At 44.8% G+C, this 20,257-nt stretch overlaps 1 protein-coding gene across 1 annotated transcript in view; it reads right to left on the bottom strand.

Moving 5' to 3' along the window:
* ANPEP (alanyl aminopeptidase, membrane) overlaps positions 1-20,257 on the bottom strand; it is a 74,209-nt gene that overhangs the window by 13,336 nt on the left and 40,616 nt on the right. The window contains exon 15 of the mRNA XM_073568660.1: positions 10,533-10,624. Coding sequence (XP_073424761.1) covers positions 10,533-10,624 — 92 coding nt within the window. The remainder of the gene's footprint in view (positions 1-10,532; positions 10,625-20,257) is intronic.

The raw sequence follows: 20,257 nt of genomic DNA, 5'->3' as shown, positions 1-20,257 counted from the left end.
TGTACAGACAAAGGCAGCATCTTATTTACCATTCTACCCAGTTCATTGTTATATATACAGTGAAGGAAATAAGTATTTGATCCCTTGCTGATTTTGTAAGTTTGCCCACTGACAAAGACATGAACAGTCTATAATTTTAAGGGTAGGTTAATTTTAACATTGAGAGAATATCAAAAATAAAATACAGAAAATCACAGTGTATAAATTGATTTGCATTTTTCAGTGAGAAATAAGTATTTGATCCCTCTGGCAAACAACTTAAAACTTGGTGGCAAAACCCTTGTTGGCAAGCACAGCAGTCAGACGTTTTCTCTAGTTGATAAGGTTTGCGCACATGTCAGGAGGAATTTTTGGTCCACTCCTCTTTGCAGATCATCTCTAAATCATTAAGATTTTGAGGCTGTCATTTGGCAACTCGGAGCTTCAACTCCCTCCATAAGTTTTCTATGGGATTAAGGTCTGGAGACTTGCTAGGTCACTCCATGACCTTAACCCCTTCTTGACCAGAGGTATTTTCGTCTTTATGGTTTCGTTTTTTTGCTCCCCTTCCCAGAACCATAACTTATTTATTTTTTGGTCAATATGGCCATGTGAGGGCTTGTTTCTTACGGGATGAGTTGTACTTTTGAACAACACCATTGGTTTTAACATATTGTGTACTGGAAAATAGGAAAAAAATTCCAAGTGCGGTGGTGCGATGGTGGATATGTATGATGGGTATATGGGCACTGCCAGTGGGCCTGTGGGATGGTGGATATGCCCGGTTAGTTACTATGCCCGGGCAGCGCCGGGCTCTTCAGCTAGTTGCAAATAAAGTGCAATCCCACAGTTGTTTTGTGTTTTACTTTTTTACTGTGTTCTCTAAATGCTAAAACTGACCTGCCATTATGATTCTCTAGGTCATTATGAGTTCACAGACACCAAACATGTCTAGGTTCTTTTTTATCTAAGTGGTGAAAAAAATTCCTAACTTTGTTAAAAAAAAATGCGCCATTTTCCAATTTCAGCCATTGGGTGGTGTGAGCATTGTCTGATTGACTTGTTCACACTTGTGCATGTCACATATGTTTGTAATCTGTTTTTTCCTTGCTCAGCATGGTTTGGGAGACCCCACCCCTCTCCTGTGTGACATGCACATAAATGACCTGTCTTACACCACAAGCCCATATACTAGGAGGTGCCTGTCTGTATCCTGTTCATTTAGACACTGTTCACATGTTCAGGTTTTGAATACATTAGATAGGGACTGCTTCGTGAAGGGTTACCGTGACGTGGTGAAGCGGCTTGGTATACACTTTTTGCAAAAAACGTATCGACTAAATACCCTGTATTTTTTATACAGCACTTGCTGATTACTGTCATGTTCTTTACTGCAGAGTATTTTTGCAAATTTGTCATTTTGTGTTTTCTTGTTGTTTTTCACTTTCCAATACCCGTAGCGTCTTCATTTTTCAACATCTCGGGTTGGGAGAAGGCTTATTTTCTGCTCACCGAGCTGACAATTTGGTGCAGATATGATCTTTTCATCGCCCGTTATTGCATTTTTTGCAATGTTGCGGCGACCAAAAATGTATTTCTGCGGTGTTGACTTTTTTACTTGTTACGCCGTTTAGCGATCAGGTTAATCCTTTTTTTATTGATAGATCAGGCGATTCTGAATTCGACGATGCCAAATATGTGTATGTTTGATTTTTTTTATTGTTTTATTTTGAATGGGGTGAAAGGGGGGTGATTTGAACTTTTTATATATTTTTTTTATATATATTTTTAAAAACTTTTTTTTTTTTAATTTTGGCATGCTTCAATAGCCTCCATGGGAGAAGCTGTCATACCCGATTGGCTCTGCTACATACAGGCGATGATCACATCGCCTGTATGCAGCAGAATTGCTTACTAGCTATGAGCGCCGACCACCAGGCGGCGCTCATTACAGTCAGGCAGTGACAACCATAGAGGTCTCCTGGAGACCTCTGGTTGTCATGCCAACCCAGTGACGACCCGCGGTCATGTAACTCGGGCGCCGATGGGCGGGATTTCTGGTGCGCTTGCCAGAAGCGCGTGTCAAATACCGCTGTCAGAGTTTGACAGTAGCATTTAATGGTTTAACAGCCCCACGAGGATCGCAATTCCTCCTGCGGCTGTTAGCAGCACGTCAGCTGTTCAAAACAGCTGACATGTGCCGGAAAAGATTTGGGCTCAGTGTCGGAGCCCACATCAAAGGGAGGGTGTCCGACATTGGTGTATTATTACGCCCGATGTCGGAAAGGGGTTAATGTGCTTCTTTTTGAGCTACTCTTTTGTTGCCTTGGCTGTATGTTTTAGGTCATTGTCTTGCTGGGAGGCCCAGTCATAACCCATTTTGCATGTCCTGGCGGAGGGAAGGAGGTTGTTACTCAGGATTTTACGGTACATGGCTCCATCCATTCTCCCATTGATGCGGTGAAGTAGTCCTATGCCCTTAGGAGAGAAACACCCCCAAAACAATGTTTCCTCCTCCATGCTTGACAGTGAGTACGGTGTTCTTTGGGTCATAGGCATTTCTCTTCCTCCAAGCACGGTGAGTTGAGTTAATGCCAAAGAGCTCAATTTTTGTCTAATATGACCACAGCACCTTCTTCCAATCACTCACAAAATCATCCAGGTGTTCATTGACACAACTTCAGCTGGGCCTGCACATGTGCCTTCTTGAGCAGGGAAACCTTGCAGGCACTGCAGGATTTGATACTTTTACGGCGTAATCTGTTACCAATGGTTTTCTTGGTGACTGTAGTCCCAACTGCCATGAGATCATTAACAATTTCCTCCTGTATAGTTTTATGCTGATCTCTTACCGTCCTCATGATCAAGGATATCCCCCAAGGTGAGATTTTGCATGGTGCCCCAGATTGATGTCGATTGACTGTCATTTTATATTTCTTCCATTTTCTTACTATTGCACCAACAGTTGTCTCCTTCTCACCCAGCATCTTACTTATGGTTTTGCAGTCCATTCCAGCTTTGTGCAGGTCTATGATCTTGTCCCTGACATCCTTAGAAAGCTCTTTGGTCTTGCCCATGTTGTAGAGGTTAGGCCGAGGTCACACTGGCGAGGAATACGGACGAGTGAGAGGCATTAAAAGCACGCATTACACACGGACCAATGATTCTCTATGGGTTTGCTCCCAACAGCCATATACTTCTCGGGCGTATTCTATGGTCCGTGCCAATCGCAGCATGCTGCGATTGTCAGCGTACTACGCCCGTAATACGCCAAAGCAAGTCTATGGGTGCGCAAAAAATACGGATTACACACGGACCACACGTGTGACTTGCGAGAAATACACAGGTCTTTTGTATGGTGACAGGAAATGGGCCAATCCATCATCAGGAAGCCTAGACATGCAAATGAGCTCAAATAGCGCTCCAGACAACAATGAAGTCAGCCTCCACGGAGTACAGCAGCGTCATGGTGCCATATTTCCTAAATGTGGAAATGCTGATTGTATTAGTGCAGGAGCGGCCCGAACTCTGGGACCAAAGGGATGCCAATTATGCAAACCGGGCAAGAAAGGAGGCATCATGGAGGCGCATATGTCGCCAGATGTTCCATGACTTTGGTGATCGGCCACGTGAGGAGCAGCAGAAACTGAGTAAGTACAAGGCCCAAAAATGATTAAAATTACCTCACAACCAAAAATGCATACAGATTCTGCCCCCCTCCCCTTCCTGTGCTTCTACTTTTTTCCTCATGAGGTGGGTAGATTTTGATGTGACACATAGTTTCACACTGCCATAATTTTTCCCAGGCCACAAGCTCCTCATCCTCTTAGCCAACCAAGTTATTAAGTGTAGTTACTTGATACATAAACTATTCAGACCCTGTGTATCTGGCCTGGATGGGCCAATTAGATATGCCACCCTGGCTAGAAAGCATACCCCAGAAGGCCACATGCCTAGACTACTGGTAGCAAATGTGACCGATCAAATATGTGAAATTGATAATATTTCCTGTCAAATTGCAGTGGAAGATGTGATGAAACGCTGGCGCAGCATCCGGGATCAGTACCGGCGGGAACGACAGCAGCGGTCCAGGAGTGGGGATGCGGGATACGTAAGAAGAAATTACGTATATTTTGACCGCCTCTCCTTCCTCGCCCCAATTCTGGATCTGAGACCGTAAGTAGATACCTCACACCACATTGCACCCATACTTTACAGGGCCAAAAATATTGATGTATTTTTGGCTCTGTTATATTTCATAACAGAACTCATTCCAACCTTACGGATCGAGGAACGGGCTCAGAGACAGAGGCCATAATTGATCCTGTAGGGGATGAGGTGGCTGGCCCATCTTCTCCCCCAACAAGAAGCATGGGTGAAGAGTCATCACACGAGAACCCATTGCCTGCGCCCCAAACCCCACCACCAGGACCGTCTGCTGCTGGCCCATCACCCATACTGGAGGAGCAGGGCAACATGAGCAGCAGCCCAACTGCCCAGATCCGGGGCTCTCCACAGGCTGCTGTAACATCCCAGCGAGGAAGAAGAAGGCGGCAGATGGCTGTTCAAGATACCAGGACCAATGTTGACACTGGGGTCCTAAATTACCTATCTAGAGTCAATACAGATGATGGAGAGGAGGCCTACTCACGTAGCCTTGCCCTTTATCTCCGTGCCCTTTCCCGTGAGGTGAGGCTCCGTATTCGAGGATGTTTTCAGATCCTGCTTGATGCAAGCACACCCCCCAATACCCCATATGAGCTTTTTGAATATCTGGAGAGGTGGCAGCTTTCCCCCAGAAATCTTATGCGCATGAGACCACCCACCCAGATGCTTGCTCAAGCAGGGTCTGAACATCCTCAAATACGTGGGCCTACACCTCACCCCCTTCCTCCCCCTACCCAAACTTCCCAACAGCAGCATCATATGTCTGCCTCTAGCCAACCCCACCAATATGGCCACTTTTTCCCACCCAGTGTTGGAGGCTGGTCCCAACCTGGTTGGGGACGACATGGTTATATTGGTGGGTATGAGAAACGGGCCTACCCGCCCCAACAAGATGCACCTCAGCAGTATTACTCTGGCCACTACCCCCAACAATCACAGGAGGAAGGTCAGTACCAACATCATGGGCAACAGTATACCCCCACACAGGGCGATGTTGCTCAAAATAGTCAGCCGCAACCACAGGCTGCTCTTCCGCCTTCTCCTTCCCCAACATTCCACAATTTATAAGTGGCTACAAACATGCAAATTGTTGATGCATACTGTACATCAGTGTCCATAAGTGGACTGATGGCAGGAGATGTCCAGTGTGTTACAACTGGTGCTAAAAATCACAATCCTAAGTAAAAAAGAGGTGCTCTACATCATCAAAATGATGTAAAAAATATAAAACTAACATTTATTATGTAGGTTTTCAATGCATATTAATAAACCACCATGACAGGCAAGGCTACGTTACGCGTTTCTGAGACATATTACATGTCTGTAAGAAATACAATATTTCACCGCGCTATACTGGTAAAGTGAAAGGATCAAAATAGACTACTCACATGATAATACATAGAAAAGTCGTGCTGTCCATATTAAATTCGTTAATTTGTGGCCAGCTAACTATATTTCCTAATCAAGGCAAACAGCCTCAAGAACATCACGCTCACTCTATATATTATCAACTGAGTATTGTAATGTGATCCTTTGACTTTCCCTGTATAGTGTGCTGAAATATTGTCTTTTTTGCAGACATGTAATATGTCTCAGAAACGCGTAAGGTAGCCTTGCCTGTCATGGTGGATTATTAATCTGATTTGCAAACATTCATAATAAATGTTTGTATCATATTTTTTAGATCATTTTGATGATGGAAACCTCCTCTTTTTTACTTTGGAATCCAATTGTATGATGTTGCAATGTTTTTATTGCATTATATATTTTGTTGGATATGTTTGTAAAGTTTGTTTTGCAACAATGTTCAAAAATGCAAAATGGCCAATTTGGCCCATTGCCCAAGTTTTACATAGGGCTCAAGAATATGTTTGCCTTTAAAAAACAAAACCACAAAAAAAAGGCAAAAGTAAAAATTTGTCTACTACACTTTACGTCTCTGTCTCAATTCTCAAAAACCCTATCAACATACGCTTACCTATGCAATTAAACATTCCTTGATTCAGAAGGGGTAGAAATATATATTTTTGGACACACATCAAACCAAAATTTACAACATAGAGACAGCATGCTCTTGCCAAGAAGTTTCCCCCTCAGGTGCCAAAAAGTAATTAGTGAAAATATCACGCACTTTGAAGCCAGAGAGCGGTCTACGTTGAGGGTTGATAGGTGGTCTCACCCTACGCACATTGTCCGGCCTACGCACAACACCAGCAGAGGAGGAACAATCATGTATCCTGGTGAAGTTATGAAGAACCACTCAGGCTTTCACTACTTCATTAACATTTTGTTCACTCAGCTGAATGACAGACTGAAGTACACGCCATTTGGCACAAAGAATGCCAAAGGAACACTCCACCAGTCGCCGAGCACGTGATAGGCGCAAATTAAAAATTCTGCGCCTGTGGTCAAGGTTGCGCCGGGGATATGGCCTCATGACATTGCGTGTTAACTGAAACGCCTTATCTGCCACAAGGGCATAAGGGACACATTCTTGAGTGGAGCCTGGTAGCTGGCATGGTGGTGGTAAATCCAACTGGTTGGTGCGTAGCCGCCGAGCCATTATGGAAGTATTGAAGACTCTAGAGTCTCCCGTCCTTCCATAGGCCCCAATGTCAACAATTATAAACTTGTATTGAGGGTCAGCCAGAGCCAACAATACAACAGAAAAGTATTGTTTATGATTGAAGAATTGGGAGCCAGAGTTCGACGGCTTACGCACCCGGATATGTTTGCCATCAAGGGCCCCGATACAATTTGGAAACTGGCATTCCTCCTCAAAGTCCCTTGATATCCTCAACCAGTCTTCCATCCTGGGCTCGGGCATGACGACTTGATGTAGTCTTGTCCAGATTTCACTACATGTTGACCTGACTATGCCAGAAATGGTAGATCTTCCAATCAGAAACTCATGGTGTAGGGCAGCATAAGACAGGCCAGTGGCCAGGAAGCTGAAGAACAACAGAAAAGTAATATTTTAGAATGCACACATTTACAAAACAAACAGGTCCATACATAACAAACTTGGTAGGATTTCAGAGCAAATAACACACACATCTTTGTTTGCACAATGAGTTAGTGATATTGAGTACATATTACACATAGCATTCTGGTCTGTAAGTTGACACATATGTGGACTAAGATGAGGGCATAAAAGTTACTCCAAGAAGCAATAAATACATACTTTGGCCAACACATTATGAACATAGAGAATATGGTTGTGTAGTACATACCGTAATGTGAGTAGAAGTCGCTCCTCTGCAGATATAGCTTTGCGCATCCTTGTGTCCTGAAAGGTTATCCCAGGGCGCACTGTCTCCAAGAGTCGATCAAATGTTGCAAGGCTCATGCGACAGTATTGGTAGAATTTAGCCGGATGCTCCCGCAGAGAAGAATAGAGGCGGTGAAAATGACCTCTTGTGAGTCGTTGCCTCAAAAGTGGATGTACCCACATGCGTCTTCTCCTCCGCGGATCCACTATCACTGGGTATGGTTGACCAAAGCGGCGTGACAAAAGCCAGTTGAAGAGAACCTGCTCAGTTGTGTTGAAAGTCAGACTGTTTGCCATGTTGCACATACAACCCCAACACACCTAGTGAAGGCAAGGTCACAAATGGACAGAATGGAGGCAGCCACCTGTTCCTGAGCCAATAAATAGGGTGCTGGCTAATGATTTAAATAGTTGGCAGGCCTCAAAACCGTTAAATGTCCATTTTGCAAGGCTGCGAGAAAATCTCACCATATAGAGTCCATACGGATGCCATACGGATTACATACGGATGCTGACATGGGTAAAATACGCGACCACACCTTGCTGACGGATGACATACGGAGCACTATTTAGGGGTCATTCATCCGTATTATGCCTGTAAACTACGGACCGTATTTTGCGTTGGTTAGTGTGACCCCGGCCTTAGAGTCTGACTGATTAATGGAGTCTGTGGACAGGAGTCTTTTATAAAGGTGACTATGTAAAACAGCTGCCTATAATGCAGGTTAACAAGTTGATTAGGAGTGCTAACTGGTCTGTAGGAACCAGAACTCTTAATGGTTGGTAGGGGATCAAATACTTATTTCTCACTGCAAAATGAAAATAAATTTATATAATTTATACAATGTGATTTTCTGGATTTTATTTTTTATTTTTATTATTCTATCAATGTTAAAATTAACCTACCCTTAAAATTATAGACTGTTCATATCTTTGTCAGTGGGCAAACTTACAAAATCAGCAAGGGAGGTTTAACACAGATAAGTGTAAGGTTATGCACATGGGAAGGAGAAACAGATGCTATAATTACTTACTAAATGGGAAACTGCTGGGGAAATCAGACATGGAAAAAGACTTAGGCATCTTAGTCAATAAGAAGCTAAATTGGAGTGCCTAGTGTCAGGCAGCTGCCACCAAAGCAAATAGGGTAATGGGATGCATTAGAAGAGGTCTGGGAACACGAGATGAAAACATAATTCTCCCTCTGTACAAATCACTCGTCAGACCACACTAGGAGTATTGTGTGCAATTTTGGACGCCGGTGCTCAAGAAAGACATTACTGAACTTGAAAGGGTTCAAAGCGGGCTGCTAAAATGATAAATGGAGTTGGTTCACTACAATACCCAGAAAGGTTATCAAAATTAGGTCTATTTACTCTAGAAAAGAGAAGACTTAGGGGAGACTTAATATATATGTACAAGTATATCAGAGGGCAATACAGAGATCTCTCCAATTAACTGTTTGTACCAAGGACTGTGACAAGAACAAGGGGGCATTCTCTTCATTTGGAGGAAAGACAATTTCTGCACCAGCATAGAAGAGGGTTCTTTACGGTAAGAGCAGTGAGGCTCTGGAATTCTCTTCCTGAGGAAGTGGTGATGGCCAACTCACTGAATGAATTTAAGAAAGGAATGGATGCTTTTCTTGTGAGTAACAGTATAGAAGGTTACAAATAACATAATATTATAGGTAGATGGTTGACCCAGCTTAGGGGAAGGAATTTTTTTCCCTATGGAGAAAATTGGCTTCTACTCTGTGGGTTTTTTGCCTTCCCCAGGATCAACAATGCAGAACAGCTGCACTAAGAATAGGCTGAACTAGATGGACATAAGATCTTCCTTCAGCCTTCAAAACTATGTTACTATGTTACTATGTTAAGGGATCAAATAATTATTTCCTTGGCTGTACATTTGTGTTTGAGGATAATGTCACATTTGTATGTAGTTGAAAAGTGGGGTCTTGGAGTTGGTTACTGGTGGGCCCATGGCACCCCAGTCTGCCTTCACACATCAGTTTCTCATACGAGTGTTCTTGCCGTTTTTCACAGCTAGCACTCCTACCTATGATAGTCTGGTGTAATTCAGATGTCTGATTTTATACCCAGACCGACAATGCCTTCACACGTCAGTTTTTCTCATACGAGTTTTCTCTGCATATTTCTCGGATAGTGCTCCTACCTGTGATAGTCTATGGGATAATTCAGATGTCTGATTTTTTCCTCAGACCTAGTAGTCCGGACAAAATTACATAGCCTAGTTTGGTTTTGATCTGAGTGTCTGCTCAAACTCAAACTCACCAGTACAAGTCTGTGTCCGTTAAAAAAATCGACCAGCAGTTGGATGCCATCCATGTGCTGCCCATTTTTCACGGACTGTGGGATATATAGAAGCTTTTATTTTTTTATCTGAGAAAACCTGATGAAACTGTGATCAAAACACATGGTAAATACTGACACATTGAAAAAATCTGAAGAAAATCTGATCAAAAACACTGATGACACTTTTACCATTTTTTACATATGAGAAAAATCAATGAAGTGTGAAGAAGCCTTAAGAACCAAAGCATTCTGTTTGTTCCATTTTTGGAGATGTTTATTTTTTAATCTTTTTTTCACTTTTACTTATTTGCTTATTTGTTAGTCCCCTTAAGGCCCCGTTACACGTAACGATGTCCCAGTGATCCCACCAATGATCCGACATGATGGGATCGCTGGGACATCTTTAGGCTGATCGCTGGTGAGCTGTCACGACAGCCCCAGTGATCAGGACCAGCGACGCTGAGTGCTGGTTTCTAATGTAAACAGCGGGTATCCAGGAGCCTCGGCTCCTGGATACCCGCTGTTTACACTAGAAATCAGCGTGCAGCGTCGCTGATCACTGGTCTCTCGCTGCCACACGCAGCGATGCGCGCTGGGCAGCGGGAGACCAGCCATCGAAAAACGGCCCTAGCTGATCGAGCAAGATCAGCGATAACCGGCAGGGGGGCCGGTTGCTGATCCCCGTCACACACAGCTTCAGCCAGCTAATCGGTGAGGTTGCTGGGAGTTGAACCTCACCAATCCTTATGATCGGACATCTATATCAAAGCCCCAGGTTTTATGGTATTTGTACTTACTGTTCCATTAAAGTTGGAGGTCTCTCCGTCCAATTGACTGATATATTTTTGAAATAGTTAAATAGAGGTATAACTTGCTTCTTCATATAAGTCTGTTTAAAGAAAGATAGCATAATTAAAGGAAGTTTGTCAGGGCGAAATTATGAACTGAGCACCAAGTGAGCAACTTTTCCCTGATAAGAAGCATATACTGTATGTACTTCCAAAGTCTGTAAACTACTTCTCTTTTTTTTTTCAAAGTAATGTACAAATTAGGTGTTTCATGCATCATACGTGGCCCAGTGCACCATCTCTCAGTCTATCTGGCCAACCAACTCCACCCTATGCTTTATTGATTGACAGCGCAGGCCCAGCTGAAGCCTGTGATATCATCGGCCTCCCTCTTACGGGCATTTCGGTGGCTCAATGGTTAGTTAGTTGTTCAAATTTCACCAAGAACAACATCTGCAAGGAGCTTATATGTTCTCATCGTATTTGCGCGGGGGGGGGGTTTCCTCCGGATTCTCCGGTTTCTTCCCACACTACAAAGACAGATGACTGATAGGAATTTAGATTGTGAGCCCCATTTGGGACAGTGATGATGATGTATGTAAAGTGCTGTGAAATAAGATAGTTCTAAATAAGCAAAGCATAATAAATGATAATAACAAATTACTAAACTTTCTCCTCTCCAATCCATCCTGAATGCTGCAGTCAGTGTCGTATTTCTGTTCAGCTGCTACACCAATGCATCCACCTTGTGTGGGGAAGGTGACTTGATGGACAGCCTTGACTAGAAGTAGGAGGGGACGGTTTGTGCACTATAGACGGAGGTTGGCAATGACAGAAGGGTAACAGCTGGGAAAGATAGAAAAGGGAGTGCAGTACCTAGAACTGACCACAAGATGGCAGGGGGGAGTGTAGTTCAGGACTTGATATCAGCTTAGGGCTTAAGAAACCGCTTAGTCATGGGGGGCGGGGAGATAGGAACCCAGGAGGGAAATTTCCAGCGAGAGACGGGGTAAATAGGACAGGTTAGGGTTCCAGGCTAGGCTAGTCCCGGGAGGAGCTCAGGAGGTGAAGACTCAGGACAGAAGACAGACCAGTGGAAGAGTTCGACCAGGGGACTGACAGGAAAAGACAGTCAGGGGTGGCCCTGACATGATGGACCGCAGGACAGACGAGGCCCTGGGGGTAGCGATTGGACGACAACCTCGGGCAGGTGAAGCGCTGGCGGTAGATTGGTCTAGGACAGCCCCAGCGAAAGATCCGCGAGGGACGTCACTTCGACAGAAGGAAAGGTGAAGGTACGCGGGCCTAGAAACGGAGAACTGTAAAGGAATTGCGGTGCATGGCTATGGTCGTCAGGAGGACGGCCAATAAACCCGGATCTGTTACAAATGAAATCTGCCTCCGTCTTGTCTTTGCATCGCCTGGTGTCTGTGTTGTCTGGACGTGGTAAGCAGTGGACCCCCCCAATCTGGCCCCTTTACCACATTTGGCGTAGTCGGCAGGATCGCCGCCGCCAATACTACAACTTTTGCGGCAAGCCTGCGTCAGGAGAACTAAAAGGACTTGAGCTGCGCTCCTGTGGAATACAAATTCGCTCACTTGTGGATTACAAATGTACCCGCCTGTGGATTACAAATTTGAGACTTGGTTCCGGATCCTGGGCAGTCATCAGAAGATCTGGAGCGGTACCAGAAGCCGGACAACATGGCCGTGGTACTTCAACGCCAGGAAGAGGCCCAGGCATTTGCCGCTGCTTTGGACGGACTGGGGCTGTCTCAAATTCATCCCTGGGGGAAGCGGTGTATACCTGGAGACCGCCACCCCCTCATACTGGACCCGGGAATATGGGTGGAGAAGCTGACCATCGCCCCACCCAAGGGCGGGAGCGGCCCGGGTGGGAAGACCGGCTGCAGCTGTTTGGCGCCATTCGACTGCTGTACACCGGACGGGATGCGACGCTGCAGCTGCCGTGGCCTCGGACGTCTGGAATGGAGGTGGTGTCAAGAGGTCAAATCTTGCTGGGAGACCTGCTTTCGGGAGCCACTGACAACCCCCCAGACATCGGGCGGAGAGGAGGAACGACTGTGGGCTCTGCTGGCGCAGCTGCCGAAGACATCGCTGGGGAGCCCCCCCGCGGGACCCACGAGCCTGGAGGCTAGCCCTGCCGGACGGCGGGGCGAAGATCGGAGGCTGTGGGAGGAGCCGCGGGGTGGCCTGTCGGAGGCCGTGGCACTGGGGAAGGTGAGCGGTCCCTCGGCTCTGCCGGCGGCCCCCACCACTCGACTTCCCCGTGCGGCCTCCTGCTTTCCAACAGCCTCGGTTGCGGAGGGCTTTGCGGCCTCTGCTGGGCCGACCGACACTCTCATTCACCGCCCTGAGCCACCCCGCCCTGCGGCGCATCGGCCCACGTCGCCGGTGTGGAACCAGCCCGTGGCCGGCGCTGCTGCGTCCCACCTGCCAGCAGCGGCCTGTCACCTGAAGCCGGCCGCCACTCCGGCCCCATCCGCGACTCCGGTTGCGGCCTGCCCTGCGGCCGCATCTGCGTCACCCCCAGAGTCGGCTGCAGCCTGCTTGTCGGGCCCTGTGGCCTACCCATTGGGAACCACACATATATGATAATGCCCAGTATCAGAGAACGAGACAAGGCGGTGACCATGGTCCAAAAACGCCTTGTGCATGGATTACCACTCCATATGCTAATCTTAAAAAGGAGAAAACGGAGTAACGGATCCAAAATATATGCAAAAGTATAAATTTTATTAGTACTCACATCAAGTGCTGACAAGTATACAAGTTGACTAAAATAGGGGGGATAAGCCCCAATGATACAACAATCAGGACAGACAAGGACAGGGTAAATAAAATGATACCAGTGCTCGAAATCTACATGGCACAACGTTCAGTCAGCCCATGGGCATTGCACATAACAGACATATGTCTAATGGTAAAAGATAGTCAAATATGGCATACTCAATTGAATGTGTATTGTACATAGTTGTACATGTCTAGAGCGCCAAAAAAAAAAAAAAAACCATCCAGAGGGGTCAATGTGCAAGTCCAATGGACACTGAACATAAATGAATCAATGACATGTGAAAGGATTCTTAAATAGTTAATAACATATGTATCAGCATATCAAAACTGCGCAATTGTGCCAGAGAGAACCCGGGAGACGACCCGCCCAGCGGTCCAAATGACCGAAGTGTGGAAACAAGTAAAGGCAGGCTGCTTACCGGGGAGCAGAGGAGGTGAAGGCCCATGCAACGACCCCCGACGTACGTTTCGCGCCCGCCACAGGCGCTTTATCATTGGGGCTTATCCCCCCTATTTTAGTCAACTTGTAGCCCCTTACTACTGACGAGATACCGGCTATCAGGAGATGGCCCGGACTACCGGGATTTCGATGCACCGTTGTGCAGGCCAGAGGACAGTTCGACATCCAAGATAAGGGACATGTTTTATTGCTGCTTACTTGCTCCTGATATAGCGGGGATGCGGGGGGGAGAAAGTGCTTGTGTTAAAGGAAGGGGGAGTATTTATGCTCTGTTTTAAAATGTTGTGTTGAAAGAAAAGAAAAAAAAGAACAAAGAAAAAGGGGTTACTCCGGTGGAGTAACTCCTATTGTTATTAAAGTAGTGGTAACGGTATGCTAAAAGTTGATTTCCAGACAGTGGCCCGTCAGTCAGGTCCCCAACACCACGGACACCCCAAAAGGATGGGCGGGCACCAACGATGACCTGGTAGGCGAAAGGCCTCGGTCATGGCGTTCCGGACAGTAGAAGGTAGCAGAAGGGGAGAGTAGTGGGAGGTACACGCCGTAGAGTAGTCCGGGTGGACCTCGCCAACCTGAAAGAAGTTGTCACGTGGCGTGCGCGCCGGCAAGTAGCAGTAGGCTGCTCGGAGCATGGTGCTCCCGGTTTGGTTCGGCCCCCCACATGTGGCGGGTTTGGCCCAACAACCGGTCAGACAACAGACTGTGGACAAGCTTCAGGACGATGTAGGTAGGGAGTACGATTGTCGGCAGGACAATAGACAAAAGAAGGGGGAGTGTGGGGAAGGTGACTTGACGGACAGCTTTGACTGGAAGTAGGAGGGGATGGTTTGTGCACTATAGACGGAGGTTGGCAATGACGGAAGGGTAACAGCTGGGAAAGATAGAAAAGGGAGTGCAGTACCTAGAATTGACCACAAGATGGCAGGGGGGAGTGTAGTTCAGGACTTGACATCAGCTTAGGGCTTAAGAAACCGCTTAGTCATGGGGGCGGGGAGATAGGAACCCAGGAGGGAAATTCCCAGTGAGATACAGGATAAATAGGACAGGTTAGGGTTCCACGCTAGGCTAGTCCTGGGAGGAGCTCAGGAGGTGAAGACTCAGGACAGAAGACTGAGACCAGTGGAAGAGTTCGACCAGGGGACTGACAGGAAGAGACAGTCAGGGGGGTGGCCCTGACATGACGGACCGCAGGACAGACGAGGCCCTGGGGGTAGCGATTGGATGACAACCTCGGGCAGGTGAAGCGCTGGCGGTAGATTGGTCTAGGACAGCCCCAGCGAAAGATCCGTGAGGGATGTCACTTCGACAGAAGGAAAGGTGAAGGTACCCGGGCCTGGAAACGGAGAACTGTAAAGGAACTGCGGTGCATGGCTATGGTCGTCAGGAGGACGGCCAATAAACCCAGATCTGTTACAACTGAAATCTGCCTCCGTCTCGTCTTTGCATCACCTGGTGTTTGTGTCGTCTGGACGTGGTAAGCAGTGGACCCCCCCAATCTGGCCCCTTTACCACATTTGTGCCAGTCATTATATCCATCTGCTACAGAGTACAATATAAATTCTCGCACCCACAAAGCACTCCACAGTTCTGCACCCCCTTAGGCTGGTTTCACATTAGCGTTTCTGTGCGCAGCATAGGCCTGCGTACTTCTTTCCTTAAGATCTGCATAGATCCACATGCGTCTTGCGTACCTAGATTTAGCATTGTGTATGCAGGGACATTAGCCTTACATCTTCATCTTTTTTATCATCCTACCTGTGCTCTCAGTTCTGCCACTAATCTAAGAATAACATCCTCCATAAGACTTCTCTTGTACTGTGCCAGTTTTCTAGAATGCACTACCCCAGACAATGTGATTAACCCCTTAATGACCACCAGTACGTCTTTTAACTGACCTGAGATGTAAGAGAATAGCCTCCCCATACAAGTGACAATCCAGCAGCTGTCGGCTGTACACTATAGCTGACAACTTGCTGCATCAGCCACAATCAGTGTTTGCACCGTCCAAATCTGTTTAACCCCTTAGATGCTGCTGTCAATAGTGACTACACTGACTAGATCATGTAAATGATTAACAGTGTGTGAGGGCTTCCTCTTTATCCCAATTGGCACCCTGAGATCATGATTGTGCAGCCTTAGAGTCTGACGGCTGTTGTAGCCTGTTCAGAAGTTAGTGGCATTTAGGTGGTAAAAATACACATTTTCATTTCTGTCTTGCCACTTTGCATTAATTCCTGAAAATCACCTGAAGGGTTAATAAACTAGTTGACTGCAGTTTTCAATATGTCAGGGGGTGCCATTTTTAAAATGATATAACTTTTGGGGATTTCCCAATATATGGGACCCACCCCTAAAGGCACTTCAAACACGGATAGGTCCCAAAAAAAAATAAATCTTGTAAATTTCCTTGAAAAAATGAAAAATTACTGCTACATTTTTAAACCTCCTAAAATGAGAACAAAATAAAAGAACATTTTACAAATGGTGCTGATGTAAAGCAGACATGAAGAAAATGTTATTTATTAATGTTTTTCTATTGTGTGACTATCTGGATTAAAGGGATAATCATTCAACTCTTGAAAATTGCTAATTTTTATTTCATTTTTCTCAAATTTCTGATTTTTTTTATAAATAAACACAAAGCATATTGACCTAAATTCACCATTATTATAAAGTATAATGTGTCATGAAAAAACAATCTCAAAATAACTCTGGAACGATTTGTTGAAGCGTTCCAGAGTTATTACCACAAAAAATGACACTGGTCAGATTTAAAAAATGTGACTCCATCACTAAGGGGTTAATACATAGTCCCCACGTTTTTAGGCATGCTTTAAAGACACATCTCTTTAGACAGGCCTATCACTTCACCTCACTCTTCCCTGTTTCCCTTTTCTACATTTTCCTCAGAATCTGGTCTCTCATTCTCTCATTCATCTGTGTCCACTTCCTCCTTGCACCCAATAGCACTTGGTCACTGTACTTAGATACTGGCTGTTGACCAGATCATGCAGCTTTATATGAAAATCTCTATTTATTATAATGATGGCTGGACCATACATGACAAGGACTTTCGCCTATTGTGACTTTCTATTTTTTTTTTATTCATTGTAAGCTTGCGAGCAGGGTCCTCACTCTTCCTGTAACTGGTGAACTGTGTTACTTTAGGATATATTTATTATCTGTACATGTCCCTACTCAATTGTAGAGTGCTGCGGAATATGTTGTCGCTATGTAGGGTAAATAAAATTATTATTATTAATATTTTTATTAAGAGAGAGATGAGCTGGGCTGCCAAATTGAGAGATGATGTACTGGACCACACTAGAGGCACTGAACAGCTAACGTACATATTACGTCAAAGATCATTTTCTTGATTAACCACGCATTTAAAACAAAGTCCCCCTTAGTCCTCTTATCAACCGACGCCGAAAAGGCTTTTGACCGCGTAAACTGGCACTTCATGGAAAAAACACTTGAAAAATTTGGGTTTCCTAGCAACTTCGTCAAAGCTATATTTTCCTTATACTCAGCACCGTCCGCTAAGATAAAAATTAATGGTATATATTCTCAACCCTTTGTCATCCGAAATGGCACACGTCAGGGTTGTCCCCTCTCACCCACCCTTTTTATACTGGTAATAGAAACATTAATACAAGCAGTGCAACAAAACCCAGATATTAAGGGATTAAAAATTAAACACACTGAGCAGAAATGCGCAGCCTTCGCTGGCGACCTGCTCATCCTTATTACCAACCCCAGAGTAGCCACGCATTATATAGTTGACCTTTTCCACAATTTTAGTGAATTATCAGATTTCAAAATCAATTGGCACAAATCGGAGGCATTGAATATATCGGCCTCAGATGAAGACATCTCCTTCCTGAAGGGCACAACACCATTCAAATGGCCTACAAACCACATTAAATATTTAGGAATTTTCCTTACCAAGAATCCCCCAGATCTCTACAAAGAAAACTATGAAAAACTGATCAAAGTAATTGAGGAGCAATTAAAGTCCTTCGACCACCCATACCTCTCTTGGTTGGGAAGGATAAACATAATCAAAACATACATCACACCTAAAATACTATACTGTACACAATGTCCATGGTGCCAATTCCACTCCCTAATACTTTTTTCGTCCATCAGGAGAACTATCTCACAATACGTTTGGAAGTTCAGAAAATCAAGGCTTTCCCATAAATTTCTTACTCTCCCGATTTTATCTGGGGGCTTAAACTTTCCAGATTTCACTTCTTATCAGAAAGCCATTCACATCAGTAGATGGTTAAAACTCGCACGTGCATACCAATCCCCGAATCACAATAACCTTGAACTACTTCTCCTTGAGAAAAATGCGCACCATTATATCTGGAACAATTTGATACCCCCCGCCCATTTAAAATTAGACCCAATTACCCTGACTACTTTAAAAGTCAAAAACGACTTAAGTAAAACTTTCTCTATTTCTGAAGGACTATCCGCACTAACACCCACTAATGTCATTCCATATATTCTTAACCCCAACTATATTGACATTTTCAATATGTGGCACCGACTCCCATATCAGACAATTTCCCAACTGGACTTAGGAAATGTTTCTTTATTAGATATCTGGCCTAAAGACGCCTGCACATACCCGGAGAACTTTATACAAGAAGCCCACGCCTCTGAAATTCTAAAAAAATGTAATGCTAAATACACTAAGGCCAGAAACTGGTCCTGGATCGAAATGCTGACGAAACTCCCCACACCTATCCCCAGGCTGCTCTCCAGAAAATACAAAAATATTATTTCCCCCTCCAGCTCACTGAAACCAGTTTGTCTACTTTCATGGGAAAAACAGTTAGGCATTTCGCTATCTGACTCAGAAGAACTTAAGGTTCTGGCCAACTCAAGAGGGTTCTCCAGATGCACTTTGTTACAAGAAAACTCTTACAAAATCCTCACGAGATGGTATAGGACACCTGAGTTTCTGCATCATCTTGGATTAATCGAATCAAAATCGAGGTGCGGTTTGGGAATAGGCAATATATCACATATCTTCTGGACCTGTCCCCTTCTGAAAGACTTTTGGTCAGAGGTCAACAAAACGCTTATAGACCTAAAGTTGATAACCAGAAAACTCTCTCCTAAGGAAGTGCTGCTTTCTTGTCCCACATCGGACTGTAGGCTAATAAAACATGGTCCTCTGGCTCTATTGTTGAGCGCAGACAAACATTTAATCTCATCCCACTGGAAGAATCCATCTCCCCCACCCCTTGCTGAATGGTTCGAAAAAATCAAACTCATTTACAGAATGGAGGAGCTCTCCAGTTGGGAATCTCACTCACACCCCTTTTTTTTAAGGGTTGGGTCTCTTGGAGGCAAAAATATGCTTCTCCTTAGTCTTCTAAAGTCCCCAGGCCCCTCCGGTCTTCTTTTATGCTAGCCCATTAGCTGTTTGCTCCCCTTTTCTAAAGGAGTCCTCCCACCAATAGGTCAATAGATTTCAGTTTTCAGATCTTACCTACTTTTACACTTATATCCCCTTCACCTACAATTCCATTTCTGCACAAGCCCTAATAAAAAAGACTCTAAAGGAACCTTCCTTTGCATATTCATCAAGATGACAATCATTCAGTTACCTCTGCATCTCTCTGTACCAATGCAAAGTTTTCACTGTTAATTTTGTTGTACTTTTTTGGTTCGACTCCGTTAGTCAAACCTACTATTCTCGGCAATATACTGCTTGTCTTATTTCTACATGTTTATCCGAAAATGTACTTTCTAGCTGTATTACTGCTACAATTTTCTTCAATAAAGAAATATATTATAAAAAAAAGATCATTTTCTTGAAAAGTAGTTCACTGATTTTGTAAATACTGGTATGTTTCTTCTTAGGGAAAGCTGTCAGGTTTTTATCATTGACCTATTTATTTGAACGGGCGAGTTATATCAGCATAACAAACTATTTTCTTTTATGTAGATAATAAGCCCCCGAAAAATAAACCGCACATGAAAAGCCCCATAAAATATAATGTGGCAGTGTGTTTAAAATGGACAGCATATAGATGACAAAAGCATCAATGTCTGCACAGGGCTTTAAAGGGGTTGACTGAAACCTAAGAGGTGTAACGCCGGTGTGTTTGTGCCTTCTCTGGGGGCTGTATACCCAGATCTGTTTCCATGCCTGATTCCTGTTCCTGCTTAGTCAGCCACCCAGGGGGCAGAATACCCAGGCCTTCGTCATTAGTTCTTGTACCTGTTCCTATACCTGACCTTGTCTGTACTTGGTCCTATTTATGTGTCCGTTGTATCCTTGTCTGTAGCCTGTTTCCCCGGCGTTACGCTGCATGTCTCTGCTTTAACCCTTTGCTCCTTTCCCCCTAACTAGCTGGGATACTGTTGTCTGTTACCTGTATGGATGCTGCTCAGTTCCCAGCTCTGCTGCGTAGCCGCGCATGTGTTGTGGAGT

This window comes from Dendrobates tinctorius, unplaced genomic scaffold (assembly GCF_039654945.1).
Source record: "Dendrobates tinctorius isolate UK_male_01 unplaced genomic scaffold, ASM3965494v1 ptg000022l, whole genome shotgun sequence".
NCBI lineage: Eukaryota > Metazoa > Chordata > Amphibia > Anura > Dendrobatidae > Dendrobates > Dendrobates tinctorius.
This window is presented reverse-complemented; position numbering and strand designations above follow the sequence as displayed.